This window comes from Carassius carassius, chromosome 6 (genome assembly GCF_963082965.1).
Source record: "Carassius carassius chromosome 6, fCarCar2.1, whole genome shotgun sequence".
Classification (NCBI taxonomy): domain Eukaryota; kingdom Metazoa; phylum Chordata; class Actinopteri; order Cypriniformes; family Cyprinidae; genus Carassius; species Carassius carassius.
In genome coordinates, this window is record NC_081760.1 from 8,389,390 (window position 1) to 8,408,826 (window position 19,437).

Below are 19,437 nucleotides of genomic sequence, written 5' to 3' on the forward strand. Positions count from 1 at the left end.
CATACCTCTGTGCACCCTGTTCGCGCAGACAGAATACATCATTCAGCGCATTCACCCACGCTGTGCAGACAGAGCTAGAATGGCAGACAAACATCAACAACCCTTCTTGGTATTGTAGTACTCTTGCTGGTAAATGACACGTGACGTAGCCCAGCGGTTCCCAATTCCAGTGCTCGTGCACATATTTTGCATGTCTCACTTAGTTAAAACACGCGATTCAAATGACCAACTCGTTAGATGTGAGCTACGTGAATGAACTGTGTTCCGATCATATGATCCGTACACTGTGTTCATTGCTCCCTACTCCCTGAGCAGGGATTTACTTCACTTCGGAACATGGACTGGAATTGGGAACCACTGATGTAGCCTATTGTAGAAAAGTTGTCTCTGGTATTCTGGTCTGTAAGCATAAATGCGTTCAGGGGGCGTGGCTTTGGACAGCGATTGTAGGGAGGATGGGATGTTGCTTTCAGTGCTATTAGGCTAATTTTAGCATTTTCCTTGATCTCCTATTGCACCTTTAATTAATAAGGGGGCAATCTTAGCCTAATGCTCAGAGAGTATTGTAACCCAAAGGTCGCAGGTTCAAATCTCAAGTCCAGCAGGGATTATAGGTGGGGGGAGCACTGAACCCCCATCTGATCCTCGAGTGCTGCATTGGCTGTCCGCTGCTCCGTGTGTGTGTGTGTGTGTGTGTGTGTGTGTTTGTTCAGTTCTCACTACTGTGTGTGTGTGCAGATCAAAAGTAAAGACGTTTATAATGTTACAAAAGATTTCTATGACAAATAAATGCTGTTCTTTTGAACTTTCTATTCACCAAAGAATCCTTAAAAAAAATTACCACGGTTTCCACAAAAATATTAAGCAGCACAACTGTTTTAACATTGATAATAATAAAAAAAGAAGGAATTGATAGATTTTAATTCTATAATAATTCAGAAGGGTTTTTTGTTTGTGAATAAAAAACACTCCTGCTCTGCCTTCCAAAAATGCGACAGCAAACCTGGTGTTAGCAAAAACTAACACAACAAAAAACAGAGGTAGAAAGGTGACATTTTCTGATTGGGTAACAAGTTAACAAGAGTTCAAGGCTCAGTCCCGTGACCCAGACACTAATGTCACCATCCTGTTCTGCATTGAGTCTAAACACAAACCACTTAACCCTGTTGCCCCAGGCCATCTGTCCTATCAATCATTTTGTCAGTTAATTTTTATTAAGATTATTTGTTAAATCACCAAATCCAATAGAGCACATAAAATGTACAGTAAGGACTAAATGCAAATTGCTACAATAGTACCATTACAATTTCTCTTTTGAGGTAAATAATAACTTACTTAATAATTAGTACCATATATTGGCATACATTGAAAGCTTAACAATACTAGTTTGTATGTTTTTTTTCTTATTTCTGTCACAAAAGGAAAGGAACGCAATGTGCCAAAAGCATATATCACACCATAAAAAAAAGAAGTTTTAGTACTGGCTGGAATTAACTTATTTGCTGATGAAAGTGACATGACGTGAAGGCCAAGTATGGCAACCCATACTTGGAATTTGTGCTTTGCATTTAAACCATCCAAGTGCACACACACAGCAGTGAGTAGTGAACACACACACACACACACACACACTGTGGATACACAACCAGGGCAGTGGGCAGCCATGTTTGCTGCAAGGCCAAGGGAGCCATGGGGGTTCGAGGTCTTCGTGGGTGTTGAGTGTGAATTAACACACTGTTTATTTACTTCCCCCACTGACAATTCTTCTCATATGGATCTAGAAATGACGGATGAACCAATTTCATATTTCCCAGTTCTCAGAAGCGGAAGTCTTTTCTTGTTCCCATTTGCTTCTAGCAGATATAACCTTCACTCAGACCTGTCTTTTGTTTTACACCGGAGTTGTTTTTCTTGTCGCAGTGCCACTTTGAGATATATATGAGGGCTCTTTTACATCGTTTTGCACATGTGAATTCTCATTCCCAGAACTCTGCTCATGCACTGGGCTTTTACTAGGATTTACTAAGTTTAATTTATAGTTCTGCGACAGCACGACTCCATTTTCCGGTTTGACTGAATTTTGTCCATGTGCATTTGCAAACACAAAACTTTTCTCGGTGCGCAACGAGTTCTGTATGCGCGGAAGCTCTCTTTCCGACTTCACTGAGTTCTGCATGGTGAAAACATGAGGATTTGCAAAGCTGTTATTAGTGATGACGGCGTTATGAAAATGTGCAAAACCCTGGCCAGAGCCTATGGAGTTGTGCGCGAGCGCGTGCGTAGCTGTTGGTGGTCCGCGTCCCAGAGCGTAAAGCCCGAGGTCGTTTCCGTGACGGGCCGGAGAAGGTTCGCGAGACCGGGAGTCTGACGAGCGGCTTTGACCCTGTCTCCAGCGGTAGCGGGAACGGTAGCTGGTCGAGCGCCGATGCTGCAGGGAATGTGTACTGCTTTGGAGTGATCGTTGTGAGCGCGCTCTCAACACACGGTGTGTCTCAATGAACAGGTGCACGGTCAGGACGCCTACAGTCTCCGCTATGATGAAGGAAAGAGCGCCGCAGTAGAAGCTCCAGCCGTACCAGTGACTGCGCTTGGATTCGCTCTGGTTGGGGTCGCCAGCGTTGGATGAGATGTACACTATAATGCCAATGATGTTGCTGAGACCTAAAAAAAAAAAAAAATGTCCCTAGAAGTCTCATAGGGTTTCCTCAAAATAAAACGTGCATCATATGGAATCTTATGTAAATTATATAGCCTAAACATTGCTTTTTTAATTATATAAATGCAAAAAATTAGTATTCAGACTATTTTCCAACTCTCACAAAGACAAAATTTGTCTTCAATGTCATTTTCCAGAATCATGCAGTTGCCAAAGGCACCAAACAGAAACTAATACTTTATCTTGGCACCATTTCAGGTATCTTTGAATGGAGCCCCTTTTATGCCACATAAAAAAGTCAAAATTATGTGATACCATACCAAGTTATAATTATGAGATAAAAAGGTAGGAATTGTTACATAAAAGGTTGAAATTATGACATAAAAAGTCCTATACAAATTTGTCAATGTCAATTTCAACATTTCATTTAAGAATTTATTCTCCAATAATGTTTACTTTTTATCACATAATTGTGACTTACATAATTGTACATATTTCTTAGAAAAAAACAAGACATAGTTATGATATAAAAAGTCTATTTTGAGATACTAAGTTATAATTATGAGATTAAAAGTTTGTTTATTATGACTACAAAGTCATCATTTTGAAATAAAAAGGACAAGTATGGGAAACTAATCATAACCATGACATTAAATGTCAAAATTATGACATAAAAAAAAGAATGACAACATTTCTATCATGATTTCAACTCATTATTAACTTTTTGTAATAATTATGACATTTTATCTAATTTTTTTTTGGCATAATCTAAATTTTTCTTATAATTTCCTCTTTCTGACATAATTCAGCTTTTTTATCTCATAGGCCATAAATTTGACTCTTTATGTTCTAATTATGACTTCTTTTGTCATAAATATGATTTACTAAAGCATGATTACATCCATTTCATTGTCTTAAGAAAAGTTCATAAATGTTGTTACAGTGCCACCTACTGGTAAAGACTAAAACGTTACAAATAATGTAAAATCTGCTTTGCTATGATCAAAGTTTATTCAACCTTATACTGGGCTGCTACTGAGGTGCTTCACCCTGTGATTGCTGTTTGCAGATAATCATTAATGATACATTTGAAAACATCTATGATACATACCCATTTAAATAATCAGGTAAAAGTCTATGTGCAGGAACATACCAGCTGAGACAAAAAAGATGCCTGCACTCAGGATGACGTTGTGTCGGCTTTTGTAGAACTCACTGGCGGCTACACACACTCCACCAACGAACAGCAGTCCCACGCTCATTATAGGGAAAAGACTAGAGGCGCGCACAGCACCTGTCACACAAACACAACAAAACATTATAACTAATCTCTAATAGTGCAGTCTGTAAATAAGTGTCTCTGATATAAAGTTATTTGCTGTGATTTATCTAAGGAATACGTATATGTATATATCTCTACAAAACCGAATAGCAGCAATATTTTCAAAACAAATATTTTTCAAATATTCTTTTAGTTTTTACTATACTCCAATACTCAATGACTCAGTTACTTGAAATCAGTACTTTCTCATACTTTTCCAAAATGCGTAGAAACCCGTTTTTAACGGTGACAATAACTCTCTGTGAGTTTTCATTCTTTATTGTGTGTGCTTGACCTTTAACTGAATGTGAATCATTTGTAGATACTCACGCAGTAGATATTCTGCAGCATCTTGTTCATATTCTGCGTCCTCTAGAAAATGATCAATGTTCTTACAAACCCCTTTAAATATGCCTGTAAGAAACACCAGACATATTCACAATCACACATGCCTCAGTTAATGGCCAATGCCATTTTCCACATGATTGGACTAATGCTATCAAATCATTAACAATATCAATATTCTCCCATCTAATTAGACATTCTCAAAACACAGACAGGCAAACACTATTTTTCTTTCAAATGGGTAACACATTTCCTCTTTCTCTAAGTGTCATTCCACATATCAAACACAGTATGGGCCAGAATAACTATTATTAAAGATCTAAAGGTAAATATACAAGCTAATTAAAGTGGCATTCATTTTAAAGTGGGCTTCTATTGCTTTCTTTTTTGTTGTTGTTGTATAGTCACTACATGGGCATGTGTGTGTGTGTGTGAAGTAGATGCTACAATCATGTACATGCATCTGCATGTTTAATAGCTGTATTTCTGTTGATGTATCATTTTGTGTGCATAATTGATGTTATAGAGAACACCAATTGTAGAGAAAGTGTATGGTCTGTGCCAACCAGCTTTCATAACTGTCTACTAAATATCTCATACACACTCCTGCATTCACACACGTAAAGTGAACGCTGCCACTTTGATGCCCTTTTAACAGAGTGAATGCTTCATTACACTTTCCATTAAAAGAGATGACTTTGTACTGATATAGGTCAGAGAGGGTGTGACAGATGGGTCGAAACTAGAGGAATGTGTATTGTGCAAGAAAGTAAAAGTAATTCAATCAATAATCAGAAAAATAAATCATCCCACAGGGTTTGATTTGCCAACCAACAAGCATGACAAAAAAGTAATGTGTGGTAATGACGGCGATAGTAAGATCATTGTAAGATATATACTATTAGAGTGAATGTTTACTATATTCACAAGCAATTCAAGGTAGGCCTACTTTAAAGATAAAAAAACAAACATGGTAAAATTATTGTTCAATGAAAACAATTGCAAGGCATTTCTTTATACTTTTTTGTAAACTGTAAAAAAGTGATACCCTGCAATAGCTATTTTTACCTAATTTAACCCATTAAAAATTTTCTAAGAACAAATTATTTTAGGTTGATTTGGTAATGTCATAGCCTACTATTTTTTAATACTTTGTTAATTGAAATGTTCAGGTTTACATTATCATTTTTATCCCAGTAACATTAAATCTCAACCAAATGGGAAGGACATTTTAGAACATTTATGTCATTAATTCATTGAATAAAAATAAATGTACCACAGTTTTATTGCAACAATATATACATATATATACATAGCCTATAACTAGCATTTTATCACAGTTAAGTAAAAAAAATTAATAATAATAATACCTTCCATGCAGCACTGTCTCCAGAGCCCCGAGTGCGTGAGAACCTCTTCATTCTTTCGGTTGGTGTCATTGTCGTTGACGCTTTTGGTCCTGCAGACTCCACGCGAGTACAGCCAGTAGTCGGTGCCCACCGCGATGGTCATCAGGCTGAAGGCTGCGAAAGCCCCCGCCGTGGTGAGGAGCATCTGCACTCCACGGTTACACACCTTCATCCTGCTCCCGGCTCTCTGGCATCAGTGTACAGTCAGGCCCACGAGCGGCTTATCCACATGGAAATGCATTGGTGTTGATGAACTCTCACGTGTTAGCGACCTTGTCAGTGAAGTTTGAGAGAAGTTTTGGCGCGCGTTCTTCATGCCGTGCGCTTTTACGCGTAAAGTAAGAGCGATTGGGGTCTATCTCCTTCATGAAAGTAAATCCTCATTTCAACGCTCCAAACTTACCTTATACATCAAAAACCAACTCCAAGCAAAACTTTCTCCCAGAAGTCATTGCGGTGAATTCAAGGTTTCTCGGAATTCCTTCTGATAAGGCCAGTATGCCCATGACTGATCTGGGTGCATTCCGACAGATCATGGTGACGTGGATTTGATTGAGCCTCTGATGGATCTCTGCTCCTCATTGTGGATGTAAAGCACCGCCTCTCACTTTGCGCTCGATAGTGTCGTGATCAGCACAGATAAACTTACGCAACACAACATTGTGTTAAATAACAAATTTATTTAAAACTTTGTCATTTTCATGAGGTCGTTTACAAATACTTTATTATATTGTAGCCTACGTTTATCACCGTTCAAATTACACATAGCCTATTAGATGAATAAAATTTCCTTTCTTAAATTTGACAATATAAATGGGACACTGACTGTTGCTATTATGACATATACGTTTTGTGTGTGTGTGTGTGTGTGTGTGTGCGCGCGCGCGCGCGTGTAGAATGTAACATGAACAGTGTAAAGTCTAACTGTACCCTATGTTTCATAATCTACAGTTCCTGCTTTATATAATACTTTGATTCTCAGGCAACTGTTTGTATCCCGGTGACACTGCAATGACTGATACATTATATTTAACAGGAAAACCACAGTTGCTATATTTACATTTAGAAATGTAATTATGTAGTGTGCAAGGCATAATTGTTAATTCTATTTTTAAGCATTTTCCCAAATCAGCATCTTAAAATGGATATGAAAATATCATCCTTTCCACTTTGTAGTTGGTCCCCACTAAAATCAGAATCAGAAATGACAAAAACATATTTACAATACTAGCATGAATATTAGGGGAGATGTGCCCCCCATGGCAGTCCAGCAATATCTGTGGCAAAGTAAAAGGGAAAGTTCACCCAAAAATGATAATTACTCCATGATTTACTCACCCTCAAGCTGTGTATATGACTTTCTTCTTTCAGATGAATACAATCAGAGTTATGTAAAAAAAAAAATGTATTATGGCAGTGAATTGGGGTACGAAGTGACGCATTTTTTTAAGAAAAATTTCCATATTTAACATTTTATAAACCGCAATTTCTATTTTCCGCTAACTGTTGCACATGTGTTCGTGATTCATGATTCCGGAGCCATGTGGAGTACGTTTTTATGAAGGATGGATGCACTTTATTTTGCTTCAACCACCATTCACTGCCATTACTGCATTCGTCTAAAAGAAGAACATCATATACACCGAGGATGGCTTAAGGGTGAGTCATTTTGATGGGTGAAATATACCTTTTTAATAGAAAAACATCCTGCAATTTTCAGGTACACATTATTCAGTTTTCTTGTGAATGGGTCAATATCCATATGGACTCATTACCTTGCAACCTCACAACACAAACTTACAAAAATGATGAACACAGAGCTTGGCATTTGAAAAAGCTTTAATAATACACATAGCATAAATAAATCACATGCAAAATATCTCTGCAATCACCAGCGATAGCCCTCCCCATAGCCAACCACTGCTGCCGTCTGGATGTTAATGTCACTGTTGACATGCATCTGTCTTGCATAGTATAAAACATGTTTTGGGGGGGATTGATTTTTGTACAGGAAGCCCTTTAAAGCCATGATAAAAACCATCATTCATCATTAAAATATGATATATTAAAACATTTAACTAAAATATTGACAGGGCCAGGGGTTAACAATATTTTAACGATTTTGGAGCTCAGTCAAGTGAGGGGAATTCATCGTAAATATATACTCTGTTGTAATTACATGCGAATATGTTGCTGCCGCAAAACAATTCACCCTTTTTGCGGAATTTCATACCTATTAATCAAACTTACATTTGCTTTATTATATGTCAGTGAACCTTCAGAATGATTTTGAAATTGATGTTTCAAGGTAAAAAAAAAAGGAAAAGAAAAACTAAATAAATTGTTGTTTTAAGATAACAGCTTTTCTATCCTTCTTTCCGGCATTCACATCTTTATAGTTCAGGCTACAGGTCTTTCACAAACATTTTCCTCCATATACACTATAAAATAAACATTATACAAGATATTTATACATTATCCCCATTTTTCCAGTTATCACCTCAGGAAAAGCAGATACTTATCACTGTTTACATGATCACACAATGTGTTTTTGTTTGGAAGACTAGAATACATATATTTCTATTTCATATATCTTATTATACATAATAAAACGTAAATGAATAGAAATGTTCACACACCATAACCCTTATTAAGTTCTATGCTACAACAGATCCAACCATTACTGACACACTTGGTTAATAAGGTAACACCGAGTTTAAGAGCAAGGGCTCTACCAGGCATGCATAGGGTAGACTAAAACTCCTTGTTGCCACAGACACATGGCACATTATGCTTTACTGCAGATTCTCCCACGAAAATATATGCCACATTAGGGTTTCAGTTGTTTGTTATAGTTCTTCAGCTCATAAAGCATGAATCACGTTCTCTGCAGCCAGTGATATGCAACCCCTGATGCCAATTCAATCAGCACTAACACACTTTGTCAAGGATTGCAACAGCATGCTCCTGTCATCTGTTCATGAATACAATGAAAAGAAATGCTGAAACTTAATTCTTGAAACATAGTAAAGGTTGAAAGTGCATTATAAAAGCTTCCAGTCGGTAAGTCTCATCATTTTGCAAATCAGAAGTCTGCATTATCAAACGACTGCACTTTTTTGTGCCCTTAAAGATTTGTCTCTCCTAATTCATTATCCCTTTTTTCATAAGCATATTTTCATCTATTTATTTCATGTTATTTGATGCTACAGTTACTGCTTTCTGAATTAAACATAGTTACAGAAGGTTTCTTTCTTAGACTGTTTTTTAACCATAAAATAAGCATTATGCATACTTCTCTGTAAAAATCCAATTCTGCCACATAAGGGGAAAAAATAATGAATTCTTTGATAAGTCATAATTATGACATGAAAAGTCAAAATTTACATATTAAGTCATTATTGCATTAAGATTAGACATTGAGACATTAAAAAGTCATAATTATGAGGAAAAAAGTCATAATGACGACATAGCTCAAAATTCTGACATAAAAAGTTGAAATTGGGAGTCAACAATGAGACAAATTAAAACTTGTAAGATTAAATACATGAAAAGTCCTAATTATTATGTTAAAAAGTTTAAAATAAGACATAAAAAGTCCTAATTCTGACATTACTGATATTACTTTTACTTTTTAGGTCATAATTATGACTCATGTCATAATTACCTCTTTTATCTCACAAGTATGACTTGTGAGATAAATAAATAATACACTTAATAAACCAAAAGGATATGTAAAGCAAAGGCAAACTATCAACATATTTCTGGGACTACTAAAGTGAACCGTTTTCATGTAAAAATGTTGATTTTCAAAGCTTTGTCTATGTGCTTTTGAGTTGCATGTCAATTCTAAATCAAGCCTGGTGGCCTATGTATTTCCTTCAAGTTATCATAAATAATGCATTTTTAAGATAATCTCATGAAAAGAAGCCATAATGCTGGGAGAAAACTAAATGCCACATGGATGTCATTATTTGACTGTTTTGCTGTAATGCTAATGCTAATGCAAGCTTGTGCGGACATCTCAGACCAAGCCGAAAAATATCAACCATTTATATGCACATTTAGCAATATATTCTTGACGATATTTGCTTATCTAACCACTTACTCATGCACAGGAACTTGACTTTCGAATTGATACCAAAATACCTTACTAATTTAAACCAGATTTTAACTTAAAAGGTTGCATAAGGCTTAATTAGCTCTGGAAAAAGCCATTAGTGCTGCATGTTGTTAGGCATGTTGTCAGGCTAATTCATTTAGAAATGAGGGGCTGCTGGAAAAAGCTGACTGAATATATGGAGAGAATGTGTAAAGAAAGAGCTAGGATAATTCTCATGGAGATGAAAAGACAAGACATTCTCATGGAGACTATGAATACACTCTTATAACCGTTCTCTCTCCTCTGTTGATTTCAAATCAGAGTTTCTGAGGCTGGTTGTGACTGAGTATAATCCTGATTTGGTTCTGTATGATCCTTCTGGATTTGCGCCTTTTTAAGTGAAGAGAGAGGACAACCAAGATGCACAGGGACAAGATAATGCTTTCTGGGTAATAAAAGCGCCTTCTGCTCTCATACCTGAATGGAGCAATCGTTTTGAATTTGCTGTTAAACCTGAATGACAAACTCAGGGTTGGTGTAGGAGAAACCTTGGAATTCATTTTGGTCCAGATTCATAATGAAGAGTTTATCCGTTGGTGTCAGCTCAACCACCATCTTGGTAAACTCCTTGTCGAAATTACCTGTGTCACGTAGATTTTTCTGAAAGAACAAAAAAGAAGTTATGAATGTGAGGTTATGACTAGTAACCAGAACGCAAGGTAAAAGATTAAGTTTCTTACTCATTTACACATTTTTTTTTAAAATGATGTGTTTTACCATTTCGTAACAATATAATACAGTAAGGCTCTACGTTAACATTAGATAACCTACTGTTCAAAAATGTTGGGTTGGTAAGATTTAAAAAAGCTTTTGATCCAAAATACAGTAAAAAGTTTTTTTTTTTTAATATATATATTACAGGTAAAATAACTTTTCTATTTGAATAGGTTTTAAAATTGTATTTATTCATGTAACTACAAAGCTAAAATAAACATTGGTCAATGTTGTAAAAAGTACAATATTATACCATACAAAAATATGTATTTAGAAAATGGCTTTTGTTTTAAACATCGCTCACATCTTAAAACTTTTCCATATATATATTTGGCATGTTGCATTATGTATCACTTGAGCTAGACAATTATTCTAGTAGAAATGCAGTTAAAATTAGGTTTCAAAGTCAACATAAAACTGCATTTGCAACCTATTTTATTTTTACAATGCTATGTTTTTGAGATAATCATGATACTCAACAAGAAAAAACTTTCCATCAGAAATTGCATGAAAACTGTAAATCTAATAGCCCACAAGGCCTTCATGATATCAGTCATTTCAGATGTGAAGCAATTTGATGATGGATTAGAAAAACACTTTGGAAAAATATGCCAAATGACCAGAAACAAGTATTTAAAAAAAGCAAATATTGTGATTTTATGTTGACTTTAAGGCAAATGTCTGTCATTTTAATCACATACAAACGGCGAGTTAACACATAACACACACACACACACACACACACAAAAAACATCACAGAGCATAACTAGAAGTCAGAAACAGTAAAAAAGACCAAGAGGAAACTGTAAAGAGGAACCCACAGCTTGAAGTTACACCAGAATCAAAAACTCAAGACAAAAGGGTCTAACAGAACTACATATTTTGATTGCCATTCTGGAAGAGGCTGAATTAAACCACGAATAACATGGAGGGACATTACAGAGCAGAGCAGACTGGACCATAAACATCTAAAACACACTCCTGAGAATGAGATGGACGTTCGAACATTAAAGTCCAACCACCAACTGCAGACAAACAGCTCAAAGTTCTACTAAACACACAAACCAGGAACAGAGAGACAGCAAATGCATTTTCATTCAAGACAAAGTCCTACCTTCTGCTAGAGGCCCAAACCAGCTCAAGAATAAGGGCCCTGGAGAGAAGTACTTCTTGAGAGTCAGGTCCCTGTACCTACTCAATAACTGCTCCATCATGTCCTCATGAGACCCAGAAGACCCACAGTTTGATCACACATCCAAAACACTCCTTTTTGGATGATTGGTATTGGTTACATTATGATAATAATTAAACATATGTGTGAGTTCAAAAGTTTGTTGATAGCTGCTTATTTTTGAATTGCATGAATTGTGGAGATGTATTTTTTTTATTAACTTTTCAAATAAATAACACTATCAATATTTAGGGTTCAAAAACTATTCCCTGCTGGTTTGTAGCTGGTAGCCTGTTTATCGTCTATATACTCAAAATGCATAATTATACTACCATATACTGCATTAAATTGATCAAAAGTGAAGAAACAGAGGCAGACTAAATCCAGAAGAACTGTGGGAATATATGTCCAAGACACTTTAAAAAACCTACCTGCAAAATGTGCAAGAGTACCTAGGACAAAACTGTTGATTTGATTTAGTTAATTGAAGTTAACTGATAAATAAAATCTATTTATGACATCATTTTCTTCAAGCATCTTCATGACATTGCCAAAGTTCTTCTGGATTGAGTCTGTCTCAGTTTGTTCTGTTTCTTCATGTTATTCCAGAAAGACTGGATTATGGTGAGATCAGATCTCTGTGTGGAGCACTGGCTGCTGTCAGACTCCTTGTGCAAACAAAAATCTCACTGGATTATTACAATTAATGGCAAAAATATTGTTTGCAAATGTAAACTGATACTTCACTGACAGACTACAGCAAAAGATATAAAATAACTGGTTTAAAACCATTTTTTGGTTGGTGAATATAATGGCCTAAGACTTTCGCCCAGTACTGTATATTTACCAGAAAAGCAGCTGTGTAAATGAAATAAAATACTGTCATCTAGAAATTACAGTACAGTCGTGGCCAAACGTTTTGAGAATTACATAAATATTGGAAATTGGAAAAGTTGCTGCTTAAATTTTTATAATGGCAATTTGCATATACTCCAGCATGTTATGAAGAGTGATCAGATGAATTGCATAGTCCTTCTTTGCCATGAAAATGAACTTAATCCCAAAAAAACCTTTCCACTGCATTTCATTGCTGTCATTAAAGGACCTTCTGAGATCATTTCAGTAATCGTCTTGTTAACTCAGGTGAGAATGTTGACGAGCACAAGGCTGGAGATCATTATGTCAGGCTGATTGGGTTAGAATGGCAGACTTGACATGTTAAAAGGAGGGTGATGCTTGAAATCATTGTTCTTCCATTGTTAACCATGGTGACCTGCAAAGAAAAGCGTGCAGCCATCATTGTGTTGCATAAAAATGGCTTCACAGGCAAGGATATTGTGGCTACTAAGATTGCACCTAAATCAACAATTTATAGGATCATCAAGAACTTCAAGGAAAGAGGTTCAATTCTTGTAAAGAAGGCTTCAGGGCGTCCAAGAAAGACCAGCAAGCGCCAGGATCGTCTCCTAAAGAGGATTCAGCTGCGGGATCGGAGTGCCACCAGTGCAGAGCTTGCTCAGGAATGGCAGCAGGCAGGTGTGAGCGCATCTGCACGCACAGTGAGGCCAAGACTTTTGGAAGATGGCCTGGTGTCAAGAAGGGCAGCAAAGAAGCCACTTCTCTCCAAAAAAAAACATCAGGGACAGATTGATCTTTTGCAAAAATTATAGTGAATGGACTGCTGAGGACTGGGGCAAAGTCATATTCTCCGATTGAAGCCCCTTTCCGATTGTTTGGGGCATCTGGAAAAAGACTTGTCCAGAGAAGAAAAGGTGAGCACTACCATCAGTCCTGTGTCATGCCAACAGTAAAGCATCCTGACACCATTCATGTGTGGGGTTGCTTCTCATTCAAGGGAGTGGGCTCACTCACAATTCTGCCCAAAAACACAGCCATGAATAAAGAATGGTACCAAAACACCCTCCAACAGCAACTTCTTCCAACAATCCAACAACGGTTTGGTGAAGAACAACGCATTTTCCAGCACGATGGAGCACCGTCCCATAAGGCAAAAGTGATAACTAAGTGGCTCGGGGACCAGAATGTTGAAATTTTGGGTCCATGGCCTGGAAACTCCCCAGATCTTAATCCCATTGAGAACTTGTGGTCAATCCTCAAGAGACGGGTGGACAAACAAAAACCCACTAATTCTGACAAACTCCAAGAAGTGATTATGAAAGAATGGGTTGCTATCAGTCAGGATTTGGCCCAGAAGTTGATTGAGAGCATGCCCAGTCGAATTGCAGAGGTCCTGAAAAAGAAGGGCCAACACTGCAAATACTGACTCTTTGCATAAATGTCATGTAATTGTCGATAAAAGCCTTTGAAAAAGTATGAAGTGCTTGTAATTATATTTCAGTACATCACAGAAACAACTGAAACAAAGATCTAAAAGCAGTTTAGCAGCAAACTTTTTGAAAACTAATATTTATGTAATTCTCAAAACTTTTGGCCACGACTCTACATATGAACTATATTTAACTAGTCCTAAAATATCAGTATTCAGATACTACATTTCGGCACTGTTTGTGTATGCAAGCATAAACAAAGAGAAGGGAAATATACAGAAATCATTCATATATTCCAAATACATATTCATATATTTTCCTCTGTAGAAACAGTCTGTCCACAGTTTCACAGTAATGTGATCAAAACACTTCCAGGCACAGGTAACAAGTACAAAAAAAAAATCATACATCACAGGTTTGGCAGATTAATGACATAAAAAGATATGTTCTCGTAAGTAGTTACATCATCATCATATCTGGAATTCAGTTGTTGTAGTCATATCACTATCATTTCCAGTTGGTTTAAGGATGTGGTTATGCGTATCCAAGCAGCACTGGTTGGAAAACAACATGCTGCATGACCAGTTCCTAAACTTTAATCTCTGACTTGGCACAGTTTCACATGTACGACACCCAAACGAAAAGAAAAAAAAAGCACTAAAATGGGTTGACCCGATAAACATCCTGATCAATAAGCCGTAATCTGAGGCGCATGGTTTGTGTTTGTGCGAGTGTGTTAGGGTGAGACAGAAAGATTTGGCAGCTATATTTGATGTTCTAAAGATATGTTTCATCAGAGACAATGAGTCAATGACCTCTTAAAGGGATAGTTAATCCAAAAATCTAAATTTGTTTATCTGCTTACCCCCAGGGCATCCAAGATGTAGGTGACTTTGTTTCTTCAGTAGAACACCAATTACGATTTTTAACTTCAGCCGTCTCTCAGTCGTTCAATGGATGGCAATGGTAACATAATCTATGAGATTAAAAAAACATGCAGAGACAAATCCAAATGAAACCCTACGGCTCTTGATGATAGATTGATATGTAAAGACACGAAACGGTCGGTCTGTGCAAGAAACTCAACAGTATTTATAACTTTTTTTTTTCCTCTGATTCACGCAGTGTCTGAACTGTTAGAACTCTTGTGAACGCACTTCACAGCAGCAGGTCCCTGAGAGGTATCATCTTCTTCTGCTTGCTTTATGGCGGATCGCAGACTTATAAATTCATTACCGCCACCTATCTCTCAAGTGGACCATTGTCACTCCTAATTGAGATTGTAGATAGAGTGTCAATGGTCCATTTGAGAGATAGGTGGCGGTAATGCACTTATAAGTCTGCGATCCGCCATAAAGCAAGCAAGAAGAAGAATATGTCTCACACGCTTGCTGCTAACAGTTCAGACATTGCGCGAATCAAAGGTAAAAAAAAAACTATATGAATACTGTTCAGTTTCTTGCACAGACCAATCATCATGAGCCGCAGGGTTTAATTTGGATTTGTCTGTGCATGTTTTTTTTACTCTCATTGATTCTGTTACCATTGCCATCCATTGTACGAGAGACTGCAACGGCTGAAGTCACAATTAGTGATTAACTGAAGAATCAAAGTCACCTACATCTTGGGATGCCCTGGGGGTAAGCAGATACATTTTTGGATGAACTATCCCTTTAAAACCTCTAGGGCATGTGTAGGTAACATTTCACCCCAAAATGAAAACAAAAATAATAGGAAACATTTATAATAAATAAAATTAAGCATATTTTTAAAACCATTACAATGTTTCTGCATTGAGACATTATCATATTTTTTGTCTGATTCTCAGTAAATTGTCATTATAGTATTTTAATTATGACAATAATGTCAGTAAAAAATAAAAAATCTACATTTATTTTATTATTATTATTAAGGGGTGAGATGTGACCAGGACACTGGATTTATCCAGATACTCTTGTTTTTTTTGTTGTTGTTGTTGTTGTTGTTGATTTTTTTTTAAACCAATAACACCACAGTCTATGATATAACAAGAATCAAATAGTGGAAATCTCGCAAAGCTGTGTCTCTTTAGAGGTTAATTTACAAAGTTAGTCAATCTCTTTCCTAGATCCTTTTAATCAAATAAGAAATAGTAAAGAAATAGTAAACTGGAAGGAACAATTTGGATTGAAATTACCTCCATTCCTCCACCAATCTGTCTCATTGGCTCATCCAGGCTATGTGATTTCAAGACGTGTAATCTTATTGGTCCCTATTTTGAGCTTGGCTAAAACTGGCTACTTGGATTTCACAGATACAAATTTTTTATTAATGAACGAGAAGCCCTGAAATTCTTCTTGGTCCAGGTTTTGAATCACTTCTTGGTCAGGAGGGGTCAGGACGGGAGGATGGCGGGTGAAAAAACGATCAAAGTTCTCTGCGTCTCGACCGCACTGTAGAGAAGACGAGAGAAGAGAGATATGGGATGGGAAAATGATGGTATGACATGAGCAAACAAACAAGGAATTAATGACAAATGAAAGCCTCATATATGGAAAAAAAAAATCAAAATTGTGATAATAGTAACAGTAATGACAGAAAATGATGAGCACATACCTATATTGCATAACTAAAATACGTGCACATATTGGGAGTAGGGCTTGGCGATATGGCCAAAATAATTATCACAAATATTGATAATTATCGCGATAAATTTTAAATCAGAAAGAATCAGAAGAAACCAGACCTTCAATTGTGGTTTTAAACTACTCTTTATGGTCAGAACATGACAAACACCACATTTTTTTTATTCTTTACACTTGTCCAGTAATTTTTCCTTAACAAATTAAATATCATAATAGAAAAAATAATTTCTTAGATTCTGCATGTTCTAATGAGTGACGTTGTTTCAGATCATGAAACAGGTTTGTGTTGCCTGACTTTGATAGCGTGAATCTCAGCACTGTTTGCAGTGCAGGCTGCAATATTAATAATATTACATTTTCTTGTCTCTTAGAAATGCACATTTGACAGTAGCTAAAGTTGACAGTAGTAATAGCTTGAGGTAGGATGCAGATTTAAATTTATGTTCATTATCAAAAACAGTAACGCCTGTAAAAAACTGTTACAGCCTAATTTTTATAAGGTAAATGGAATTATTCGGACTGTTTTGAGTTTTATTAAAATAAACTATTGGTCTTCCATAGCAGCATACATTTTAATCATGATAACAGTTAAAACCACACATACTGTATAGCACCTCAATACCATGGTAAAAATGTAACTATATGGTTTCTAGGTATTTGTTTGAAAAACAGCAGTCTAAATACATTTAAATACACATTTAAAAGCTATAGCTTAAATTTAGAAAAAATAATAATGTTCTATTTCCCCTTTAATACATTTAATATGTCTAAATTAATAATATAATAAAATTCAACCACATTTCTGCCACGATACCATGGTGCAGTTAGTGTCACTACAGTAAATCCATGGTAAATGATGGCAAAACTTCTGACTATCATTGCACACTGTTTCTCCTGTTTTAAATCTAGTTTAAATCAGTCATTTGTGTTCTTCCCTGAATGCAGACACTTCACAATGGATCTCCCTGGTGCTGTTTAGTGTCACATGACTGAGACTCATCAGCGAGTAAACGTATCTGCTCTAGTAGCTTGCGCTTCGCAGCCTTTGAACTTTGATGATCCATGTGGCATGGTTCAAATGTGTAGCGTGGTTTCTTTCTGCCTTTGGTGCACAAACATTATATCGAACATTTACCAAACTCTTTTTATCGTTTTATCGAGGAAGATTATATCGCGAAAATTATTTTTTAATCGCCCAGCCCTAATTGGCAGTCAAACGTTTACAAACACCTTTGTGCTCTCATTTGAGTAAAACATTTCATGCACATCATTTTTTGTGTTGGAAACATATTGCTGATGCTGCTAATTGTTTTACTATCACAAAATATACATTTAGTTTTCAGGTGAGGCAGCATTCAGTAAAAAATGTGACCTGTGGAACTGAACAATTCCAAGTATTAAAAAGGAGTGAGCGGATGAAGAGGGACTGTGAAGGGATTGTGAGAAAATAATCAGGGATCTGTATCCAAACCACTTACCTGTTAACGGGTGAGATCATATTATTAATATTTAAATATTTATCCTTTGAATTCACCATCAGAATTATGTGGGGGCGGGGACTACTAAAACTTGGCCAATCAGGCCATAGTCAAATGTATTATCAGAAATATATGTTCAGACTTTTTTAACCTGACTCAGGCAGCATTGTTACATGGTCATCTGTACACATAAAGACTTAGTATGAAGAATTATTAATTAAAATATATAAAACAATTAAATAAATTATTCAGGGAAAAAAATGCAATGCAATCTCTGTTAACTGCAGGGGCTCAGGAATGATCCGAAAAATTGGGAGACAGCCTCATCAGCCTCTCTTCACATATATACAAAATGCCTAGTTGCCATGGATCCACTCATATGAAATATAATTTGAAAGCTTCAAAACAATCACTTTACCACTATTGTTAATTTATTAATTAGACATTGTTGCAGCTGTGAAATACCAAAGATGACTTCTGTTCTGTTCTTCAGTGGTACAGTGCACATGCACAAAACTGATTTTAAAAATAAAAGATTGCAAATAAAAAATCTTGCTGAGAATGAAAAAAAATGACACAAAGTCTGAAAAACTCTTAGCGACAATATACTGTGTGGTTTGTATGTTTTTCATGCATTTTGGGGTATTTTTAGCCAAAGTCACAAATAATAAATTTCTGCCTCAAAATACAAGATCACAATTGGAAGATATTACAAACACTAGATGTTGGGTGGACAGGTATGGATATATAATGAATTTGTCAAAAGAATTCACATAATGTAAGTTTTTCTAGGAAGACGTTTAATAATAGGAGGGTAAATGTACATTAGGATTAAACTGACATGGCTGAGAAAAGCTGTGCCAAATGGGCAGGAAGAAGAGTGGCTGATTTTAAAATTCATTTTTGTTTTTAAATTCATTTTAATTAAGTAAATGTTTTAATCATTTTAAAAGTTTTGATTCATGATTACTTTACTTTCTTTTATGTAAAGCACTTTTAATTACCATTGTGTACGAAATGTGCTATATAAATAAACTTGCCTTGCCTTGATTGTACTGATTATACTGTAAATCCTGGGTCCGTAAAAGCAGGTTGGTACAATCTGTTAGGCCATTATAGCATGTCATTAGCCCCTGTCATATTTAACGCATTCTTGAACATGACTGAGAGAGACTGATCTGAAATTAAAATTAAAAATAACAAATAGGTCATTAGATATTAAGCACTCATGTTAAAACGCACCCTCTTCATGCCACAACTGGGACCGTG

The 19,437-nt window shown here is 36.1% G+C and overlaps 2 protein-coding genes across 3 annotated transcripts in view; both read right to left on the reverse strand.

Annotated features, from left to right (window-relative positions):
- Positions 1-1,192: 1,192 nt before the first annotated feature.
- LOC132142339 (voltage-dependent calcium channel gamma-3 subunit-like) lies at positions 1,193-6,405 on the reverse strand. Its single transcript, XM_059552133.1, has 4 exons — positions 5,693-6,405; positions 4,308-4,391; positions 3,810-3,950; positions 1,193-2,661 (listed from the first exon to the last, which is right to left on the reverse strand). Exons 1-4 carry the CDS (start codon positions 5,901-5,903, stop codon positions 1,892-1,894), a joined length of 1,206 nt encoding a protein of 401 aa, XP_059408116.1. The 5' UTR covers positions 5,904-6,405; the 3' UTR covers positions 1,193-1,891.
- Positions 6,406-9,438: 3,033 nt separating this feature from the next.
- Positions 9,439-19,437, reverse strand: part of LOC132142340 (protein kinase C beta type-like) — a 36,217-nt gene continuing 26,218 nt past the window's right edge. The window contains exon 17 of one of the 2 annotated variants that reach the window (XM_059552136.1): positions 9,439-10,493. In XM_059552136.1, coding sequence (XP_059408119.1) covers positions 10,341-10,493 — 153 coding nt within the window. In that variant the 3' untranslated portion in view covers positions 9,439-10,340. Of the gene's footprint in view, positions 10,494-15,150; positions 16,499-19,437 lie in introns of those variants that run through there. The other variant, XM_059552135.1, reaches the window with a different exon arrangement.